We start from the raw sequence: 19,093 nt of genomic DNA, 5'->3' as shown, positions 1-19,093 counted from the left end.
CACTACGTTTGACACTGCTGCTACTTGCATTGAAGAATTAGCTTTATATTCTTGCTTCTTTGTTGGAATATCCTGTTCACGTACATCCTTACTTAGAAAGATGGCTCACCATATTGCTTTATTTGAAAGCCACTTTGCTTTATCAGAGAGAAAAAGAATTGTGGTAACCTAGTTAGTTGGTTTTTTATGAACAGGAATCTGCACAATGGTACATGGAAATGTAGAACTTGGATTTTTTTCAGAAGAGCGCCTGTAATTTTTGTACAGCATAATCTGGTCTATAACTGTCCACAGAAGTGAAAAACAAGGCTTACCAAATCTTGATTGGTGTGAAGGATGCCATTAATAGGACCTGAGGTGTTAACAAACTTTCAAATATTTCAGTCACGAGCCTTACCAATTACAGTACAAAAGCAGCTTGGAAATTGTTGTCTTTTTATTAAGGCTGTGAATCTGTTTGAACTGTTGTTGTGTCTTCAGTTGCCTGCTAGGCTCTCTTAAGTAATATTTAATACCCTGGGGTGTTACATCACAGCTGAGCATGGAAGTGACTGGTGTCCTAACTTCAGTGTTGAAGGGAGGAAACCAATTAAGAGAATGTGTTTGTGACTAGCAGAATGTAGCCAAAGCTGGCTTCTCTGCAGCTTCTTGCTCTCTTCCCTCATTTGTTGGAATCAAATTACTAGTGGATTGGAAGAAACAGCTTCTCTAATCCAGTAGGCACAGAGTATACTGAACTGTGCCTGGGTTCTGTTCCCAGCTCTTCCCCTAACTTGCAGAGTGAGTAAGAGCAATTAATGTGAGACTTTTTTTCTTGCTTCATAACTATTAGAGTCAGTGACAAAATCTTAAGGGGTTACATGGGTCAGGTCCAACCATTTATTTTTCTTCTTTATGCTGACCTTGCAGCAGGGAAAGCCAGCATCTACATCCTTGCCACTTCTTAAATCTTGTGTTGCTTGAACCTGCTGTGGAGTACCTCTACAGCCCTACAAACAGCTGAACTCGTCCTCTTGTTTGCCACAGCTTCAGAGTGCTGCTGTACAAAGCAGAGACACCTAAAGTCTCTTGGTCCAGCACCAATTCTATCAGATTACACCTGAAAATACCCCAGTGTATGTGTAACTGACTCTAGTTTGGAGTTGGCCTGGTAGTGCTGATAAACTGCAAATAATTGTGATGCATTGTATATAGTCCAAGTTCCTCGCACTGTAACAATAAAGACGGAATTTCCAAATTCTTCAAGAATAATACAGTGTATGGGGGGAAGGAAGTACATTGCCATAATCGAGCATCTTAAATGTGCTTGAGTATTATAGAAAATTTCTAGCCTCAGAAATTTCATACTGATAACAGGAAATTAAGCTTTTTGTTAAGTACTTTTCCTTGTGTTAGCTAAGTGTGTGCTTCATGTCCTGTTTCACTTTCTGTAGTAGAAGGGAGGGTCTGTCTAAAATACCAGTATAATGATGTTTTATTTGTCATTTCCATAATAAAAATAGTTATTAATCTAACAGGTGTGGACTTTCTTCAAAATGCTTTTTGCAGTTAATGGGAAACAGAGCCATAACTGAAATGGTTCAAATTAAATCTGTAGTAAGATTAATTTTTCAGCTAATGAGGGTTCTGAAGTACAGAGAAGAATATATGGAGAGGTCTTTGAATAACTAACGTCCAATACTGCTCGCATGTTGGAAGTTCTCAGGAGCTCTGAACTACTAGTAGCTTTCAGGCAGTCTCTGACATGAGCTAAATGTAAACTAATAATTTAAAACACACCCGCTATCTTCACTTTAGTGTGAATGTAATTCTAGTCAGTTACATTCTCTTCCCTAGGCTGGCACATACAAAGCCTACAGTGTGTGATGGTTCTCATGTTCTTCCCCCACACCCAGTCTTCTGGGTGATGCCTCCGTCTCCCTCAAGTTCCCCCACAGTCATACCTCAAGTAAATCTCTTTGCTTGCAGTGCTCAAGCACTCTGTTTCACTGTTTCTTTTCCCTTTTGGTTGTTCCCCTTAAGGGCTAACGAGCTTCCTGAAACCTTGGCTTCCCCTCAGTGTTCTGGGGTTGCTCTTGCACTACATAGCTCTCTTTCCCCACTCCCTCTCTGCCAGAAGGGCTGGAGATTAATCGTGCTATTCAGGACCATCTCAGTAAGATGAATAATATGCTTTCTTTGCCAGGTTGTTATTCCTTCCACACCTGATGCTCAAACATGTTAAAATGGTACGCCTTGTGTGCTTATACTGTTTAGATTTCTTTGCACTTGTTATATGGATGCTTTGCATTTTAGAAGTGGTAATTGTGAGAAGGTGCAGTTGAATCTCAACCTAGTGACTTTAGGTTTGCGATTCTTTCCTATGCACGTTGTTTGTGGGGGGAATAGGAGAAGGTTTAGTAACCTGTCGTGGGGCTGCAGTTCACTGGGGAGAAGGGAGTGTAATTCCATTCAGAATGCATCTAAATAGCTTTTTACAGAACATACCACAGAATTAATGCCTATTGCCGTCATACTCTAATTACTGTGGGACTATTTTCTAGTTGCCTGCAAACAATGAATAGGTTACTATGTTAACATCTGTAAAATCTGTTTCTGCACTAATTCTTAATGACAGGATTAGGAAATTTAGTCCTTTCCTATAAGAGTCCATATGCTTTTCGGCATGCACGTGTGAGGTTTGTTTTTTTTTTTAAAGTCAACCATTGTACGCCCAGTGTGTCCTCCTGTTAGTCAAAGAACACAGCTAACCCATGGAGTGGTGCTAACAAGCAGATGAGTAGATTGCTCATGAGTTCAAGTGACTGATTATACCATACAACCTTCTATGCTATGAAAATACCTGATATTAACAAAAAAGTATTCTGACTGAAAATTGCTAACTTTAGTGCCTCAGGCTTGCTTAATTTTTTTATTTTTGACTGCATGTTATTTCTGTCTGAGATCTGTGTCCTTCATTTGATGTTTTTTGGAAAAGAATGGGAGGCATTTGTAGAAGCTTCTATTTGCAGAAAGTTGATCACAAGCAGCAGGGTTATTAATTTCTTGAAATCTAGGAGTGAATAATTTAGATTTGAAGGGAGGTAATTTAGTTCAACTCTGCTCAGAACGGATCCAGTTAGATCACATTGCTCAAGGCTTTGTCAGTTAAATTTTGAATATCTTCAAGGATGGAGATTCCATAACCTCCCTGTCTAGCCTGTCATAATACTTGGTCATACTTATGGTTAAAAGAAAAAAAAAAAAGTCCTTATATGTAATCAAAACTTCTCATGTTCCCAGTTTGTCTGCTGCCTCCTGTCATTTCACTATAGACCTCCAGGAAGAGCCTGGCTCCATCTTCTCTAGGCAGGTCTACACAGCAATAAGATCTGCTGATCTTGGCTTCTCCAGGCTGAAGAAACCCAGCCTTCTCAGCCTTGCCTTGCACATCATGTGCTCCAGCCCCATAATCATGCTGGCGGCCTCCACTGGACTCACTTCAGTATATCCATGTCTGTCTTGTACTGTGGAGCTCAAACCTGGACATAGAACTCCAGATGTCATCTCAAGTTGTTAAAATTTCTTTAAAAGATGGTAATTGGTCATGTGCTAGTGGTGTATGTAAAAACAGGCGAGTACCTCTGGTTCATAAATGCTCCTCTGAATGAACTTGTAAATATTGCAGAGCAGAATGTAGCCAGGGTTTACTAACTCCCCAGGATGGTTATAATTTAAGCTTTTGATTAACTCTCAAAGTCTAGCTTTTACAGTTAGGGTTTGGCTGTTATAATTGCTCACATATATTGAAGGTAGGAGGCTGAGGCAATTTGCATCAACCTCGTGATTTCACTTTGTTAATCCTTTAACCGCTTCCCTGGTTGTAGCTACACCCCTTCAGGGTTTTTTTTTTTTTGGCTGTTGGTTGGGTTTTTTGTTTGCTTTTTTCTTTTTTTTTCTTCATGCAGTGAAAGCACTGCCTAAACTACCTTTTTCTAAGTAAATGATCTGGTTGGTTTGATCTGGTTTGTTTGTTTTTGTTTTGTTTAAGAAAACTAAACAGTTGAAAAACTGTTGAATCTTGGAGAATTAAAACATCATTAATGGATCATTTAAAAAATGAGATGACGTGTTGGTTTTTACTTATTCTACATTGTTTGTGTAATTCTTTGTAAATGCATGAAACTTCAGCTCATGTTTGAAAGGATTTTGGATTCTAGCATATATAAATAACTTACTGGTGGCTGGGCTGTATGAGCAAAGGTGAGCCAGTATTTATTAATCTCAGCAAGAAGTGCATCTGTAATGTTGGTATGTGTTTCTAATGCACCCATTTATCATAAAAATCTGCTAAGGTACTCTGCAGAAATGCAAAAAAAATTTAAACATGCAGTTACCTCTGCTTACATTAGCTGTGCACATACATGGATGTATATATGTACGTACATGTATCTATATCGTCTTGCATTTATTGGAAATGGAACAAATCTTGATTATAACCAGTAGTCTACTGTATTAATTTCATTTGTCATTAATGTTTAACTGGCTTTGATTTAAAAAAAAAAAAAGTACATGGATGCTTTTGAACAGTATAGGCACTAGGTAACAACTTCCTTTATTTGACAGCAGCCTTCAGTGTTCAAGTACTTCATGCACTTACTGCTGGTATGCAGTTCTAAACAGCAAAATAAAGTTGATCAGTTTAGCCACCTATGACAGATACTCCTCTTTCTTCCACGCTGTTGAAGCAAGAATGTCATCGCGTGTACTTGTAATTTTGCAAGGCTGCCAAATGTGTGTGTTTGGTTGGTTACTTAGAAGGCTAAGAGTAGAAATGTTGCATTGTTAACATACCAGCTTTTACTGTGCCTGTGAAAGCCTTAAGTGGTAGAAATTGAAAATTCAGAATATAAGCAGAGTTAGCACATTATCTCTGAACATCTGTATAATCAGATGCCACACTATCTCTGTTTTTATCTGGAAACTTCTGTCTGGTTACCATCCACTTGACCGAAGTGCATGTTTCTGAAACAGGTTCTCAAGTGCTTTTTGTGTTCTTTGCTGTAGGCAGACACAGCAGCTCCTGGCCGTGAACCTGAAGCTGGTTGTCCATTTAGGCAGTAGCTAACTACCATTTTCAAATAATTTGAGAAAGCCTGTGCTATTAGAGTTGACTGGAGAGCGTTAGATTGTGATTATTACTTAAAGTTATTTTCTACTGAATGTCAGCTGTTCTGTGTTTGCTTATTTTTCTTGAAATCTGATAGAAGATTGGCAATGCCTCTTCTAATGAGAAGGAATAAGAAGTCATGCTGCTGCTGAGATGAACAGTAAATTCTTAACTCTTTTGATCAGGTTTAATGCAACTCAAATGAGGTAGGGAGCAGTTGTGGGCTTTTTCTTTTTTTCTGGATGTTGTCACCCTTTGTGATTATGCTGGTAATAAAATATTTAACAATGGGAGTCTGATCTCTAACTAATCTCCCAGTGCAGAGTAGGCTTACATCACTAAAGTGGCATTTTTGCTAACAAAATGCTTTTATTAACATTGTATGCTATAATGAACTCCTAAAAGATACATAGTCTACTTCAGGAGGTTTCAGATCTGCTCAGAGTGCAAGCTGCTAAAGATAAATGCTTCCTAAAAAAGTGTTACATCATAAGGGGAGGGGGTAGTAGTATTTCTTCAGAGAAGAAAACTGTAGTCTTTAAGACAGCTAGAACGTGTTCTGGTTCCGAGTACAGCTACAAAACCTACCTGTCTAGCAGAAATTATCATCCAACTCAATTGGTTTCAATTTTGTGTTATCTCAAGTTTCTCAGATTTTCTGTTTCTTCAAAGAATACTGATAGATGCATTTGGCACCATTTTATTTTGTTGCAAGTCACCAATATTCTAGAAACAAATTAATGAAGTGATGCAAAAAAAAAAAGGTTAAAATTGCATATTGTCTTTGATCCTCAGCAGAAACTGTTTTGTGTATTAATATCTAGAGCAAAGGCTCAACAAATTAAGTACTTTAATCCTAATTATTTTTCTGTTAAATGTCTTACTGGCTGCTGTCTTCCATATGAGTTTTCTCAGAGCTAGTTACTATACTGGAGAAGTATTTTTGCCTATGCATCAGAATTTGGTTCCTTCACTGTCACGTGTTGTTAAGCACACTTTGGTAAAAACCTGTAATGATTGGCATGAAGAACTTAGTCTTCTGAGGGGTGACCTCATCACAGCCTACAGCTTCCTCACAGAGGGACAGGTGCTGATCTCCTCTCTCTGGTGACCAGTGATAGGACAGGAGGAAATGGAATGAAGCTGCATCAGGGGAAGTTCAGGTTGGACATAAGGAAAAGGCTCTTCACTGAGAGGGTGGTCAGTCACTGGAACAGGCTCCCCAGGGCAGCGGTCATGGCACCAAACATGTCAGAGCTCAAGGAGCATCTGGACTACGCTCTTAGTCGTATGGTCTAGTTTAAGGTAGTCGCACGAGGAGCAGGGAGTTGGGCTTGATAATCCTTATGGGTCCCTTACAACTTGAGATATTCTATGAATAATCTCACAGATTGTATCCTAATACTTAGCACATTTGCTTCCCTTGCCATAAATACTAATTGGAAAGCAAAGCGATAGAAGGAACAAGGTAATGAAGGGCACAGTAGTGTAAGCTGAGGAAGATAGATCTGCAAGGAGAGCTATGGATATGGCTGCAAAAGGGCGGAATGAGAGATGCTGCTCCCCATTGCCTCACTTCCCATCCTTTTCTTTTTATGCAGAATGGTGGTGTATCCATACATACATACCATATCTTCCCTCTAAGCACGCTGTAGGTGTTTTAGGCTACCTACTTCTTGTTGACTTAGTTCGATCCCCCAGCGTACATGTCAGCATGAAGATTTTTTTTTTTCAGGTGTCTTTCTTTCTCCCATGTCTTCCTCCAACTGCCCATGTGTGATACTGCTTTTGTCCTTTTTTCTAAACAAACATTTAGGCTGTCCTAGTAGTAGTTTTTTTAATAAGCTAAAATTTCTTGCTATTCTTTCTGTTGTATAGGATTCCCTTTTCTCCATTAGTCCTTTAGTTCTTTTTTTCAGTTATCTTCTCATTACTTAGGCCTCATTTCCTCCATTTTTCCCCTTTCTAGATCTTAAACAGATTGCAGCAAAGCTGCTAACCAAGCATACCTTTTTCCTGCTCTTACCAATCCCAGGTGTCCCTATGCATGCTGCATCTCCTACTGTTGCATGAACTGCACAGTCTAATTCCTCCCTGCCCCCTGTAGGTCCTTTGTCCCAAATTCTAAATTTCTCCCCTACTCAGGCTCATCATTCTCACCTCATCTCTTCCAGCTAGGCTTCTCTTCTCACCTTTTTCAGACTTCTGCTACTGTCTGTGTGGGCAGCCAACTTGATGGGAAGAGAAGAGAATAACTGGTACTGAGAACAGGCACCAGGCTTGTTTCCTTCTTCAGCAGATGTTTTACCAGAATGATCTCTAGTGCTACAGCAGCCCACCAGTATTTGACAAGATTTTCCTGTATTCCTTGTCTAGTGACCAAAGAGTATGTAGAAATCTGTAGCTAACTTTAAACAAGAGGCTTTGCTTTTAGCCAGAGTAAAAGGCGGACAGCAGAACAGTCCTTTTGGTTTTCCCCCAAGAAGGTTGGAGGTCACCCATGAGGCAGCAGTTGCAGAGCCCTGGGTAGAAGTGTAATCAGAAGCAGCATAATGAGTCTGTGTCAAAACAGCCTCGGTTTGGAAAGAGATTGTCTAAAAACATTCCCCTTAAAAATAAAAATACCTGTCATTTTCCTCCAACAATTCAGATAGATGTGTGTAAACAAAATTTCTATGGGCCACAAATGGCTTGGTTAAACCCTTTGTAGTGTGTGTGCCAATCTGTGCAGCACAGCTAATCACGTGTTCTGTAGCCCAAGTAACTTTAACTGTGGTGCTGAGGCAGAAAACACATGCATAGAAAATCACATGCTAGCCTTTTATGGGAATGGTAGGTGTCTTGAACTTGCCTGACACAGGTGGCCTACTTCAGTAACTTTGTCATCAGAATATAAGTCTGTAAAAGAATAGCTTAACAAAGATGTGCTACAGTTACTGTGCTGGTTGGTTAGTGGGTTCCACTTGATGAAACCAAGTACAAGTTCTTCCCCCCTGCAAAGTGTATACCTGGAAACACTGATCTGAGTCAATGTTTTTGAATGCCTAAGTACACCTAATACTTTTATATGTGTAATTCTTTAAAATACTTGTGCTCAGCTGTGCAGGCAGTGAGAAAACAGCAACTCAACGCTGTAACAGTAGTCTGGATAGTTTTGTGTCTCCTGCCACAAAGGAAGGGTTGTTGCCCTAGGAGCACTGGGACACAAGAGGAGCTTGGTACTCTGGGTTGCAGCTGGTAAGTGTATCTTGATGCATCTGGAAACCTGAATCTTAAGATTCAGTAGATTGTAACTTTATTGCTTGTTCTAACACAGTGTTTCAGCTGGATGTCCCTTTTCTTAATATCCATCACATCATCTTTTTCTTTCCCTCCTCCCTGCTCACCTTCTTCCTTTGTAGAGAACAAAGTAAATAGCCACTTGGATGGTGTGAAAGTACAGCAGGGGGTTTTGATTCATGTTTGGAAATGGTACTGCAACTCTTCAAATAGTCCGAAATGATCTGTTAGTCCTTTAAAAGAAACGTAGACGTGAGTACCAGTGCTTTTATAAGCTACACTTTTGGGTTTTTTTTAATTAAATTGGGAAGTAGGTTTAAGGCAAAAGTAACACTTTCTCATGTGCAGGTAGTCAAGTATCTCCAGCTTCTAATCCGTAGTGTATTGTGGGTATTAAGGTTATGTTGATGTAAGTGGAGTTTGGACAATGTGTGGAATGTGGATAGAAGCCTGTTGAAGGTTACTACATTCGAAGAAACCACATCTGGTTCAGAAAGTCCCTAGGCATTGATGGAGGCTAATGGAAGCATGACATTTTCTTGCTTTCTTTATGTGTTTTCTTAATGGCATCCTCTTTTGGGCAGTGTTACAGGTATTCTAGTAGACGGAAGAGTCCTGTAAGCCAGTACAATCCCTCCTGTGTTCTTGTAATGTCTCAGAGAGAGATACTGGCATGCTGCTTACATCATGAAAATACTAAGCTATTGTCAGTTAGTGTGAAATAGGTTTCAGGCTGAGCTTAAAAAAGGCTGTTTCTTTCATGTCTTCCATGAATTTAAAAATTAAAGTTCTTCCGTGTCGTCTTCATCCCTCTGCCATGTACCACAGGTGGATGACAAATGAATTAAAGTTCAGCTAATACTCCTGTGTAATGTGTCTTCAAAATTAGAGGAATGTTACAACTATATCAGGTGGCTTTTGGCACTGCGTGAAAACAAAAGGCCTGCCTGGTTAACTCTGAGCAAAACTGATACTGTTTAAACTACCTAATCTTTATGAGTGTATTCTTTTGGATTTTTGCCATTCTGCAGCTTGATTCTTTCATTTGAGAGCAATATCTTTTTGTTTCTCCAATAGTTCTAGAGCTTTTACTGAGCAGGGTATCGTAATTTTTGTTATTTTTAAAGAAGTTTCTTGCTTTTAGTACTTTAACTATGTATTACCTGCTCGTTTACAACTATATTTTTCTAGCATCTGGTGATTTTTTGTTCTTACTCTCATGTTTGTCAGGAGGGAAATATCTTAAATAAAGTTGATGCAGCCCTCAAGTGCATTAATAATTATTTAAAGTTCCCAGGCAGTAACATGTACTGAGACCAAGCCTTTACTAGAGGGAAATATGCACAGAACTATAAGCAACAAGGCAAAACTGAGGCCTTGATTTTAATGCTCTTATGAATTTGTGTAAGCCAGAAGACTATTCCCATCATTTGCCAAAAATGTAAGCAAATGATTCTAAAAGAAAGGTAGTTTTAGGCTGCAAGTGTCAGGAAAGGACTGTTCAAGGCCTTATGGGGTGGCTTCCTGTCTTCAACTAAAGTTCTCACCACCACTTGACAAACTGAAGCATGTCTACTTGCCGTAAGAATCAGGCAGACTTTTTGTAGAGGGTTGGGTGTTGGGGGTTTTCTGTTACACAGAATTACTACTTATTTTGCTTCCTTCACACTCCAGAGTCTGATAACTCTTACTTTCAGACTTTATATTGCAAAACCACAGGAAAAAAATCCATAGGGCCTTTCATCAAAATAGGCTCAAAATGGACTGTACTTAATGTTGCTATTTGTTGACTCTGTCCTCCTCTGGCAAAGGAACGTGCGTAAGAGTGAAGAAAATGAATCTCTTTCCAGTTTAGTGTTTAAAATAAGCCAGGATTGAAGTTTGCCAGTAGAAAAATAAAGCTGTGTGCATGCAGCCTCTATTTTGTCTTTGGAGACAAAGACTTTTCTCTCGTGCATACTTGCTGAGGGTGGGGGAAGGTACCAAATTTATGAGATTTCTTATCTATGGTATGTGTGAGCATAGCTGACGTGTCTTGAGTTCGAATGCACTGTCTGTCCCAGTCCAGAGTACCAGAGAGCTGTTAACTTAGTCGTAATCACAGTTGCAGATGTGAAGTGTTGAAGCCCGATCTTTTAATGGCCAAGATATTAATAAGAGTTGATATTCAAATTTAGTACATACATTTTTTAGTAGAAAATTACCACCTTTTTTTTTTAAGTCTTTCCAGAAGACGACTGTGTATGACTTTGCTATGAAAAGTATTAGAAGTACTTGTACAAGCTGTTACAGGTTTTGACTGAAAAGTGCTCTAAAATGCTGCTGCATCTGCCTAATGGACTACAATGCTATGGTTTGTTTCACAGCAGTTAGATTCTTGCTGTCAAATGAAAAGCTCTGACAGCTACAGCTGAGGAACTGTGGGGTTTGGGGGGGAGGGAGTGGTGTTTTGGTTTTCTTTAAAAAGCTGTTTCTAACAGATTCTGATTGAGGCACTGTAATTGACTGCCCATGGCGTTGTAGTTAGTGCATATTAGAATATATAAAAAATGGATGGGAATTTGGTATGATAGCAGGAATGTCGTGAGCAAGCATGAGGGCTTAGCTACATACCATGTAGCTATAATATGCCCATGCTGCATGGACTTCAGTTGTTGGGGTGTTGTATGCATCGCAGCAATGCGGATCACCTAAAACTTAGTAATTACAGATCAGTTTATTGGTCCAGTCTTGGACTAGCTGTTAGTAGTTCAGTGGCCCATATGGTGATCAGGTCTATACTGATAAACATTGTCGTATCAACTGGTAAAGGAGAGAGAAGGTAGGCATATGTTGACGATACTATTGAAACAGTTCTTTTTTCTGTTCTGCTTTGGACAAACAGAACCCATCAATAGGACTTAAATATCAAGATATTCCTCCTAGTGGAAAAAACTGTATCCTTCAGAGAAGCTTTGCAGATAAAGCTATTTAAAAAAAAAAAAGATAAACAGTATTCCCGATAAGCAGACGTGTTAGCAGATAACAAAGTGTTAGATTGGTTATGCCTTTCGTTATGCCTAACATTTTATGTTATCTTCTGTAATTGAAGTCTAAAAGGACAGTAGTTCTGTTGGTCTCACCTGTATGGCTTTCTGTAGCCACACCACCTCTATGCAGATTGGGGCTTTCACAGCCTCTCTCTAGGATAGCCTAATCGGTATACTCTGAATCTTCAGGATAACTTTAAAGGAAGGTTTTGTGTTTATTTATGCCAGTAAAAGAAAATATATCTTGAAATAAAAAGACTGGTATGAACAGGAGAAACCAGATATATTGTAGTGATAAATAATAGGGGAGAGATCTCCTTTCAGTAATTTCACATGCTAGCTTTTAAATGTTAATCTGCTTTCAAGTTTTGTTGTTGCTGTTTATGAAGTATTTGGCATAAATAACATTCTCCCAAAGATATGTGGCCTACCAGTCCTACGTGTTGCTTGTGTAGAATAGAGTCTTTCATCCAGATTTGAGCAAGCTACCAGTGCAGTCTTGGAGTCAGAACCTCTTTGCATAGGCTTATATTCTATGAATAGCTGTTCAAAGGGATTTTCTTAGTTTGTCAGTCTTCCAAATTCGATGTGGGTTTAGAACTTCTTGCAATACAAGGTTTACACACAGTCCAAGCTGCTGTTGCCCTGCTAGTATCTGTCTGGTTAGGAAGACTCTCTCAATTTGTAGTCTTTCCTTTTCTCTGTCTGCTGCTGCAATTCACCCATTCAGTTAGGTGTTTGCAAACAACTTTACCTCATTTGTGACCTAAGCGAAGCTTAAGTCTGGGAGTTTGGTTGCTGCTACGGGAGTGAGCAGAGCAGTACTTTTTAATTGAACAACCTCCTATATGGATGGTGAATAATTTCTGTCTCTAGAATCACTGAAAAAATTTTGGTCTGTCGAATTAATGGAGGGTACAGAAGGAGGGCAACTCCCCATGGTGCCAGAAGGGTAGGTGCAGACTGACACACCTGACTTAATTGCAGTCCTACAGAGAAAAACTAATAAGGAGCCTTATTCTCAGTAGTTGGGAACCTTCATTTGTCGCTGAAATCAATTTCTTGGCACTGATGAAAAATGTCATAGCTGTGAATCCTGAAGTTCTCTAATGGTGAGAACAGAGTGCGTAACTAGTTACAGAGAGCTGAAGCGCATAAGCCACATACCTTACAGCCTTCTGCTTCGTTCCAGGCACACTGGGGCAGAGGGGGCTCTGAACCCTTCTCCTCACATAGTGGTACAGCCTCCAGAAGCGTGCTTTTGGTGTGAGGCAGCTCAGCAGCCCATTTGGCTGGCTCCATAAAAATGCTGCTGCTGATTTGCTTGTGTTTCCTTTGTTGCCAAAGGGTTGTCTCTCCTGTCATTCAGATAGAAAGCAAGGACATGCAGTATTTTTTGACGTCTCCCTGCATAGTTATAAAATGAAGCTATATACCAACTCCCACGACACTGGAAATAGCAAACAGTAAAGGTGATTGAATAAATAGCTTCTGTTATGTTGAAACCAATAAAGAAAGTCCACTAACAGGGTTTTATCTCATTGGAGCATAGGCGTAGCTGAACCTTGTCTGATTTTGGTTTCTATCAGCCAGATTTCTTCATTAGCCTGTCTGCTGGAATAGAAATGAGAGAGCACTGCCATAATAGGTCACTTTGTTTTGAAGGGTTTCACACAAGGTTGAGGTTACCAGGCTAAATAATCATTACTTATATAAACAAATTAGCAGTACTTTACTTAAAAAAAACACCAAAACAAACAAAAAACCCACCAAACCAAAATCCAAAACCCAAACCCAAAAAAAGAGAAACGAACCAACCAACCTTGCTCACTTTTCATGATCTTTTTGTGAATTACAAACAGTTTTCTGTAGCTTTATGTCAGCTGGGCTATTAAGCAGAGTAGGTACCATGGGTATCTGTGTACAGTGGTACCGCTTACCATGTTCAGGGTATGCCTATCCCAGGAGTATGTCAGGTAAGACGCTCACTTAACCTGCAGGGTACTATGTAAAGGAAAGTACTCTAAAGCAGCCATCAGTCTGTGAGTTGGAACTGAATTAGATTGTCCATTTCTGTGGTGTCATTGGAAATAGGAGCCAAAAACAGTGAGGCAAAACTGAAATGCCAGTCATCTAATTTACAGAGGGGGAAAAAAAGATACCCAAAAATTCTTACTAAAACCTCTTTTAAAAAATAGTTTGCTACATAGCCTTAGCAAAGTATATGTAACAGCTTCTAATTTAATTTTGAGTATTCAGGAGCACTTCTGCACTTTTTCTGGCTTTTAAATAACTGACTTTTCTTCCGGAGTCTGACTTCAAGCACTCAAGAATTTTGACAAGCTTGTACCTTGATTTGACTAAATGTGTTGGAGCAAGTGATTTCCCCCCCTCCCCTTTTTTTTTCTTTTCATCATAATAGAACTCCTGCTAAATTAAATGACTGCTGCAGCTGGGAACTTGCTATACTAATTTAATAAGCAGTTAGAATAATACAGAAAAACTTGGTCTTAACTGGCAGCCCACAGGGAGGATTTGGTGGAGTGACTCCAGAGAGCTACTTTTGCTTTGGAAGATGTAGGAAACACCTGTTAGGGCAGCATATGAAGTCAAATGGATGATCCTTTCCAGTGCTACACAGTTGACTGTCAGTTTGTCAGCTGTCTGGAAATGCAAGAATCCAGGTTCACCTTGCAGTTTCTTGCTGGCAATGGCAGTACAGAGTTCCAGTTGATGGGAACTAGGTTAACAAGGCTTATTTATTGCCTGTGTAAGAAAGATGTTTGGGTGTCTCATTTGGCAGCTGATACTTCAGATCCTTTTAATATCTTCTGTGGATGCAGACTTTCTGCAGTTGTACACCCTCTGCCCAGACTCTTTGCATTACCTTATTTTTGTCAGGGTAGTGTATAACAGCTTATAGAAACCCTTCCTTTGGCCATACAAGACTCGTCTGCTAAATTAATGCAGCCTTCTCTTCTCCCCATCGAGTCACAGCATGCAGCATTCCTTTTTGTACCTAGAATTGTGGTCCAGAACACGTTCTCCTTAGCTGAATGTGCTATGTAGGATGTGAAGAAAATAGGCAAAACGTAAAACTGTCTTGACTTTGAAATAGATCGTAGTATAATTGAATTGTTGGTTAAGCACGCTGTAACAGTATGTATGTTCTAAACCCTGTTCTTTGTTTCTCTTTTAGTCTCTGTTGGAAAAGTTCTTGATCCCCAATGCTTCACAAGCAGAAAGTAAAGTTTTCTATTTGAAAATGAAAGGAGACTACTACCGTTACTTGGCTGAGGTTGCTGCTGGAGATGATAAGAAAGGTATTGTATGTGAGCTTGTGGGTAAATATTGTCAAATTAGATTGCGTTTGGGGGAGTGGTGATGTGACTCTAATTTTAGAGTAATTCTGATTTTTATGTAAATTTCTTTAGGCTTCCTTTTTTCTGAAGAAAAATCATAGGTTGTTGGCTTTCAAATGAGTTACGAAAGTTTCCATGTACCTCTGCTGTTTGAAACAGGGAACAGATGTTCAGTCACAAAATCTTGAAATCAGCTCCAACTTATGCATGCATGCATCTGGTTTATTACTGGAGTACAGATTTGTGCATCTTCTGCCTGGCTGAGTATTGGATTTTTTTACCTCATTGTAGGGGGCAACAAAATCTTGCAGCTTTTTTGAAGCCTTACTTGTGCTATTTCTCCTGCATTTTTACAGAATACAAAAAGGTCTGCATAGGTTCAATGAGCAAAGAGACTAGAAACCACCTGGAGAAGAAAAGGATTGATAAAAGTAATCTTACTGTTAGGAATATTTCTTCTATAACCATGGTAGTTTAATGTCCAAATGTTTTTTTATTTCCTTAAGTTTTTTATCTTCATGTAAGCAGCTTGTCATAATTGCCTTCACTTTAAATTTAGTTAGAAAGGTTTAATATAAGGCACCTAATACATTAGGTGGCTTAACTGCTGTAGCTGAAGACACCCCCTAACATGCTGACTCTATGCAGTCTCCCTCAGTTCAGAATGACATGTTATGTTTAGATACAGCTCGTTGCAAACAGTGCGAAGCTGTTTCCTGGAGCCAGTTTAGGACCGGTGCCAGCGTGCCCTGAAGAGCAGCACACTTCAGCACAGAGCCCAATCTGGTAACGTCTGCTACTCCTGAGCTCTTTTCTTGCAGACTCAGTTTAGTCTGTTGAAGTGTGGGATGCTTGCAGCCAATCTGAATGCATGGTCTTGGGACCCTCGGGGGTTATTGGAGAACAGTTTGTCTGTGCGGCTAGTGCTCGGTAGCACTCTGCCCTTTTGTAGGACTTCGTAAGGTTCCTTGCAGTGCTGTAGAACGTGTGGTTCCCCTGTCGCCTTGTGCAGCTCTCAAGCTAATAAGCTATCCCAGTATGATACAGAAAGGTGTCTGCATGACTTTACAGAAACTAGGTTGAGTTTGGTATAGAGGTGAAACAGACTTGGAATAATTTCAAGAGGATAGATGTGTCTGCTTTAGTTTTGTGGCCTATGTGTTATATCCACGTTACATAGGGTAGCCCAGTTTCCCCAGTATGCTGGATGGTAGGGAGTTGCATAAAGATACTAAGACTTAGTATAATAGGACTTGATTTGACTTCTGATGCTTCACTGTGTACAAACTGACCCAGTCTTGGTGGTGGCAGAATTGCATGTGTAACCAGTACTTTAGCGCTGTTAATGTACAGAGAGTAATTATATTTTCCTTTTGGTAATCTCTAGTCACGTGCCTAGAAGGTACAATATTTTGAGTTCCAGAGTTTTCTTTTTCTGTTAAGTTGCAGACTCCAAAATTAGACTGTGAAAATCTTTGTTTAAAGTGATTTTGGAGTTAACTTTTATTTAATCCAGTCTCCTTGCTTAGCAGTTTTTACTGAGCTTCCAGATGAAGAAAACTTTTTTGAAAGCCCATCTAGCTCCTAGTTGCTGTGGCTCCCAAACCTAAGACTCCCCTCCCCGCCCCATGTTTCATCTCACAGGCTTTTTCCTGTATGCTGTCTGTGACCTTGAAGAGGAGCAGTTGATAATTATTGTTTAGGAAATAACGGCCATTTAGTTAGACAGTATTCTTTCAGCCTTTTGCAGTAAACAGCAGCAATATAAAGCTCCCAACTCTAGGAATGGGATTTTGATCTTCATAAACCAGATTGTTTATTTTATCAACTGGGGTTTTCTTACAGCAGTCTAGCAGACAGGAATGTCAAGCAGGTACCTCACCCTACTCTTTTAGCCTTGAACTTTGGAACTGTACAACACTTATTAAAGAATTCAAGGTTAAAAATCTTGCAACTCTTTTTTTATACTGGGTGACTGTTTAAAAAAAAAATGACAGAATACGTCAAATTTTGCACTAAGGTCACCAAATCGCCACTCAAAAGGTAACTGTGTTTTCTAAAATAAGGAGAAAAAAATAGTCCTTTTTTGTTTGTTTTGGAAGTTACTTATGTTAAAGAAAAATTATTAAAAAATAAAATGCTCAGCTTCATGAAGTTACTTATTCTTCATGTTGCTTCTTTTGCCTTTCATAAACAGTGCTGTTTTGTAAGGCTTTTCAATTATGAGAAGAGTAAAATGGTTCTCACTATTTCTAAATTTAACTTAGAGTTAGACCTGGTTCTTCTCGACTGTAATATACCCACTTTTGGCCACTCCCAAGGTATTATGGCAGTTGTCTGATTTTTCTGAAGCACTCCATCATCAGTGATGAGTGTAGAGAGGACAAAGTGTTGAATGGTTGTGCAGTGAGTGTCCTCCTCTTTGGTGTGGAAGAGGGCAATGTGATGCTTTAATTTTTGTGAATACGTAAAGGTGAACAAACAGAGATTGCATAGACATCCTGAATAGTGGTAGTCAGTTCTTCTCAGACATCTGACTTCAATACTAATGTATTTTTGAGTCCTTAGCCTAAAATTCCTTTCTTTATTTTTGAATGCACGTGACTGGTGCTGTTGCAGAGATCGTGCTGGGTGCATTTCTGGTTTGATCCAGAAATGTTAGGATTGAAATCCTTTTGCATCTGAACTGACTTCCTGCCCACCTCTTTCTCAGATGCTATTAACAGTCTTGAAGAGTGCTGGAACAATGGTCCCTTTGTGCTTGGTGTCTAGCATGTCTCTTGCCTCCTGCAGTCATCAAGGGCATAGTCTGGCTTGTGGGCTGTGTTGGGCCATGATCTCTGACTTGTGCAGGCATAGTCTGCTCGTAAGTTCAAGTGCGTTCAGTGAGAATGGAAACTGTTGAGCTCTTCAATCTTGGTGTGCACAATATACGTGGGTTTTTTTCCAGCAAGCATTTATAACTTGTACAATTGAACCAATTAAAAGAAAGGCAAAAGATTAATCTCTAAAAAAAGAGACTAGTTGTTAATTTTCCTCCCTTACTTCAAAGTTCATAGGTACTAGAACATTTCAGTTGGATATAAAAATGCTTTCCATATCTGCATTGGAAATGGAACTGTGTTGAAAGTTTTTAAAAACACATATTTAATTCAGGTTGAGGTATGCCACTGTATCTTTGCCAAGCAATTGAATTCGTAGATGACTCTTATTGAAAGGGCTCAGCATAATAGGCAAAGGTCATCAGTGTTTTCTGTGACTAAAATGCAGATCTGTAGTGCTTTGCAGTGTTTGAAGACACTGAAATTGTAGTACTGTATCAAACCTGTGTGTAGTTAAAACTTCAATTTTGTAGCTTTTCATCTAGGTGGTGGGTTTTATTTTCCTCAGGTGCTACGAAACTGCTGCAAACACTTGTAAATACCAGTGGTCACAGGGTGTCAGGGAGAGACACAAAGCTGTGATTTGGTTAATGACAACTCTTTTTTCTGAATAATTAAAAAATGTAATTTAGTAAAATTTTTTTAAAATAGCGACTTGTTAGGTAAAGTGTTTGTTCACAGGCATTCACTCTTAACACACTTTGTTCATACAATCAGGACTGTGTTCACTCTTGCATATCTGAATACGGTATGTGAATTACTTACTTGTTGTGGGGTTTTTGTGTGTGTTTTTTCCCCAAAGGGATAGTGGAGCAATCACAACAAGCATATCAAGAAGCTTTTGAAATCAGTAAAAAGGAGATGCAGCCAACGCATCCTATCAGATTAGGTCTGGCTCTAAACTTCTCCGTGTTTTATTATGAGATTCTTAATTCCCCGGAGAAAGCCTGTTCCCTTGCAAAAACGGTAAGTCTAAGGAGGGGGAAAAATTCCATTTATATTATTTGCATAACCTTTTGTCAAATGGCCAATGGAGTTGTTTGTTTTTATCACACTAGGCTTTTGATGAAGCAATTGCTGAACTTGATACATTAAGTGAAGAGTCATACAAAGACAGCACGCTAATAATGCAGTTACTGAGAGACAACTTGACAGTGAGTATCATTAAAGTTTGCATATTGTTGGTAACAGGGCTGGTGTTCGTGGCACACAGAGTTGTCCTGTTCATTCTTAGCTGTGGAGCTGTCTGTCATTTACTTCCAGATGAGTTTCCAGTACATCATGTCTCCAAGCTACATCTTTTTCTCCTGCCTAATCTATTTTGTCTGCATGACAATTAACGCACTTTCCTGACATGACAAACTGACTAAATTTTCAATTTTTAATTTTTTT

At 39.3% G+C, this 19,093-nt stretch overlaps 1 protein-coding gene across 4 annotated transcripts in view; it reads left to right on the top strand.

Moving 5' to 3' along the window:
• YWHAZ (tyrosine 3-monooxygenase/tryptophan 5-monooxygenase activation protein zeta) overlaps positions 1-19,093 on the top strand; it is a 28,173-nt gene that overhangs the window by 4,946 nt on the left and 4,134 nt on the right. For all 4 annotated transcript variants that reach the window (XM_075085518.1, XM_075085519.1, XM_075085516.1 and 1 more), the window contains exons 3-5: positions 14,657-14,780; positions 18,504-18,667; positions 18,760-18,855. In XM_075085518.1, coding sequence (XP_074941619.1) covers positions 14,657-14,780; positions 18,504-18,667; positions 18,760-18,855 — 384 coding nt within the window. The remainder of the gene's footprint in view (positions 1-14,656; positions 14,781-18,503; positions 18,668-18,759; positions 18,856-19,093) is intronic.

The sequence above is a fragment of the Phalacrocorax aristotelis genome, chromosome 2 (assembly GCF_949628215.1).
Source record: "Phalacrocorax aristotelis chromosome 2, bGulAri2.1, whole genome shotgun sequence".
NCBI lineage: Eukaryota > Metazoa > Chordata > Aves > Suliformes > Phalacrocoracidae > Phalacrocorax > Phalacrocorax aristotelis.
This window is presented reverse-complemented; position numbering and strand designations above follow the sequence as displayed.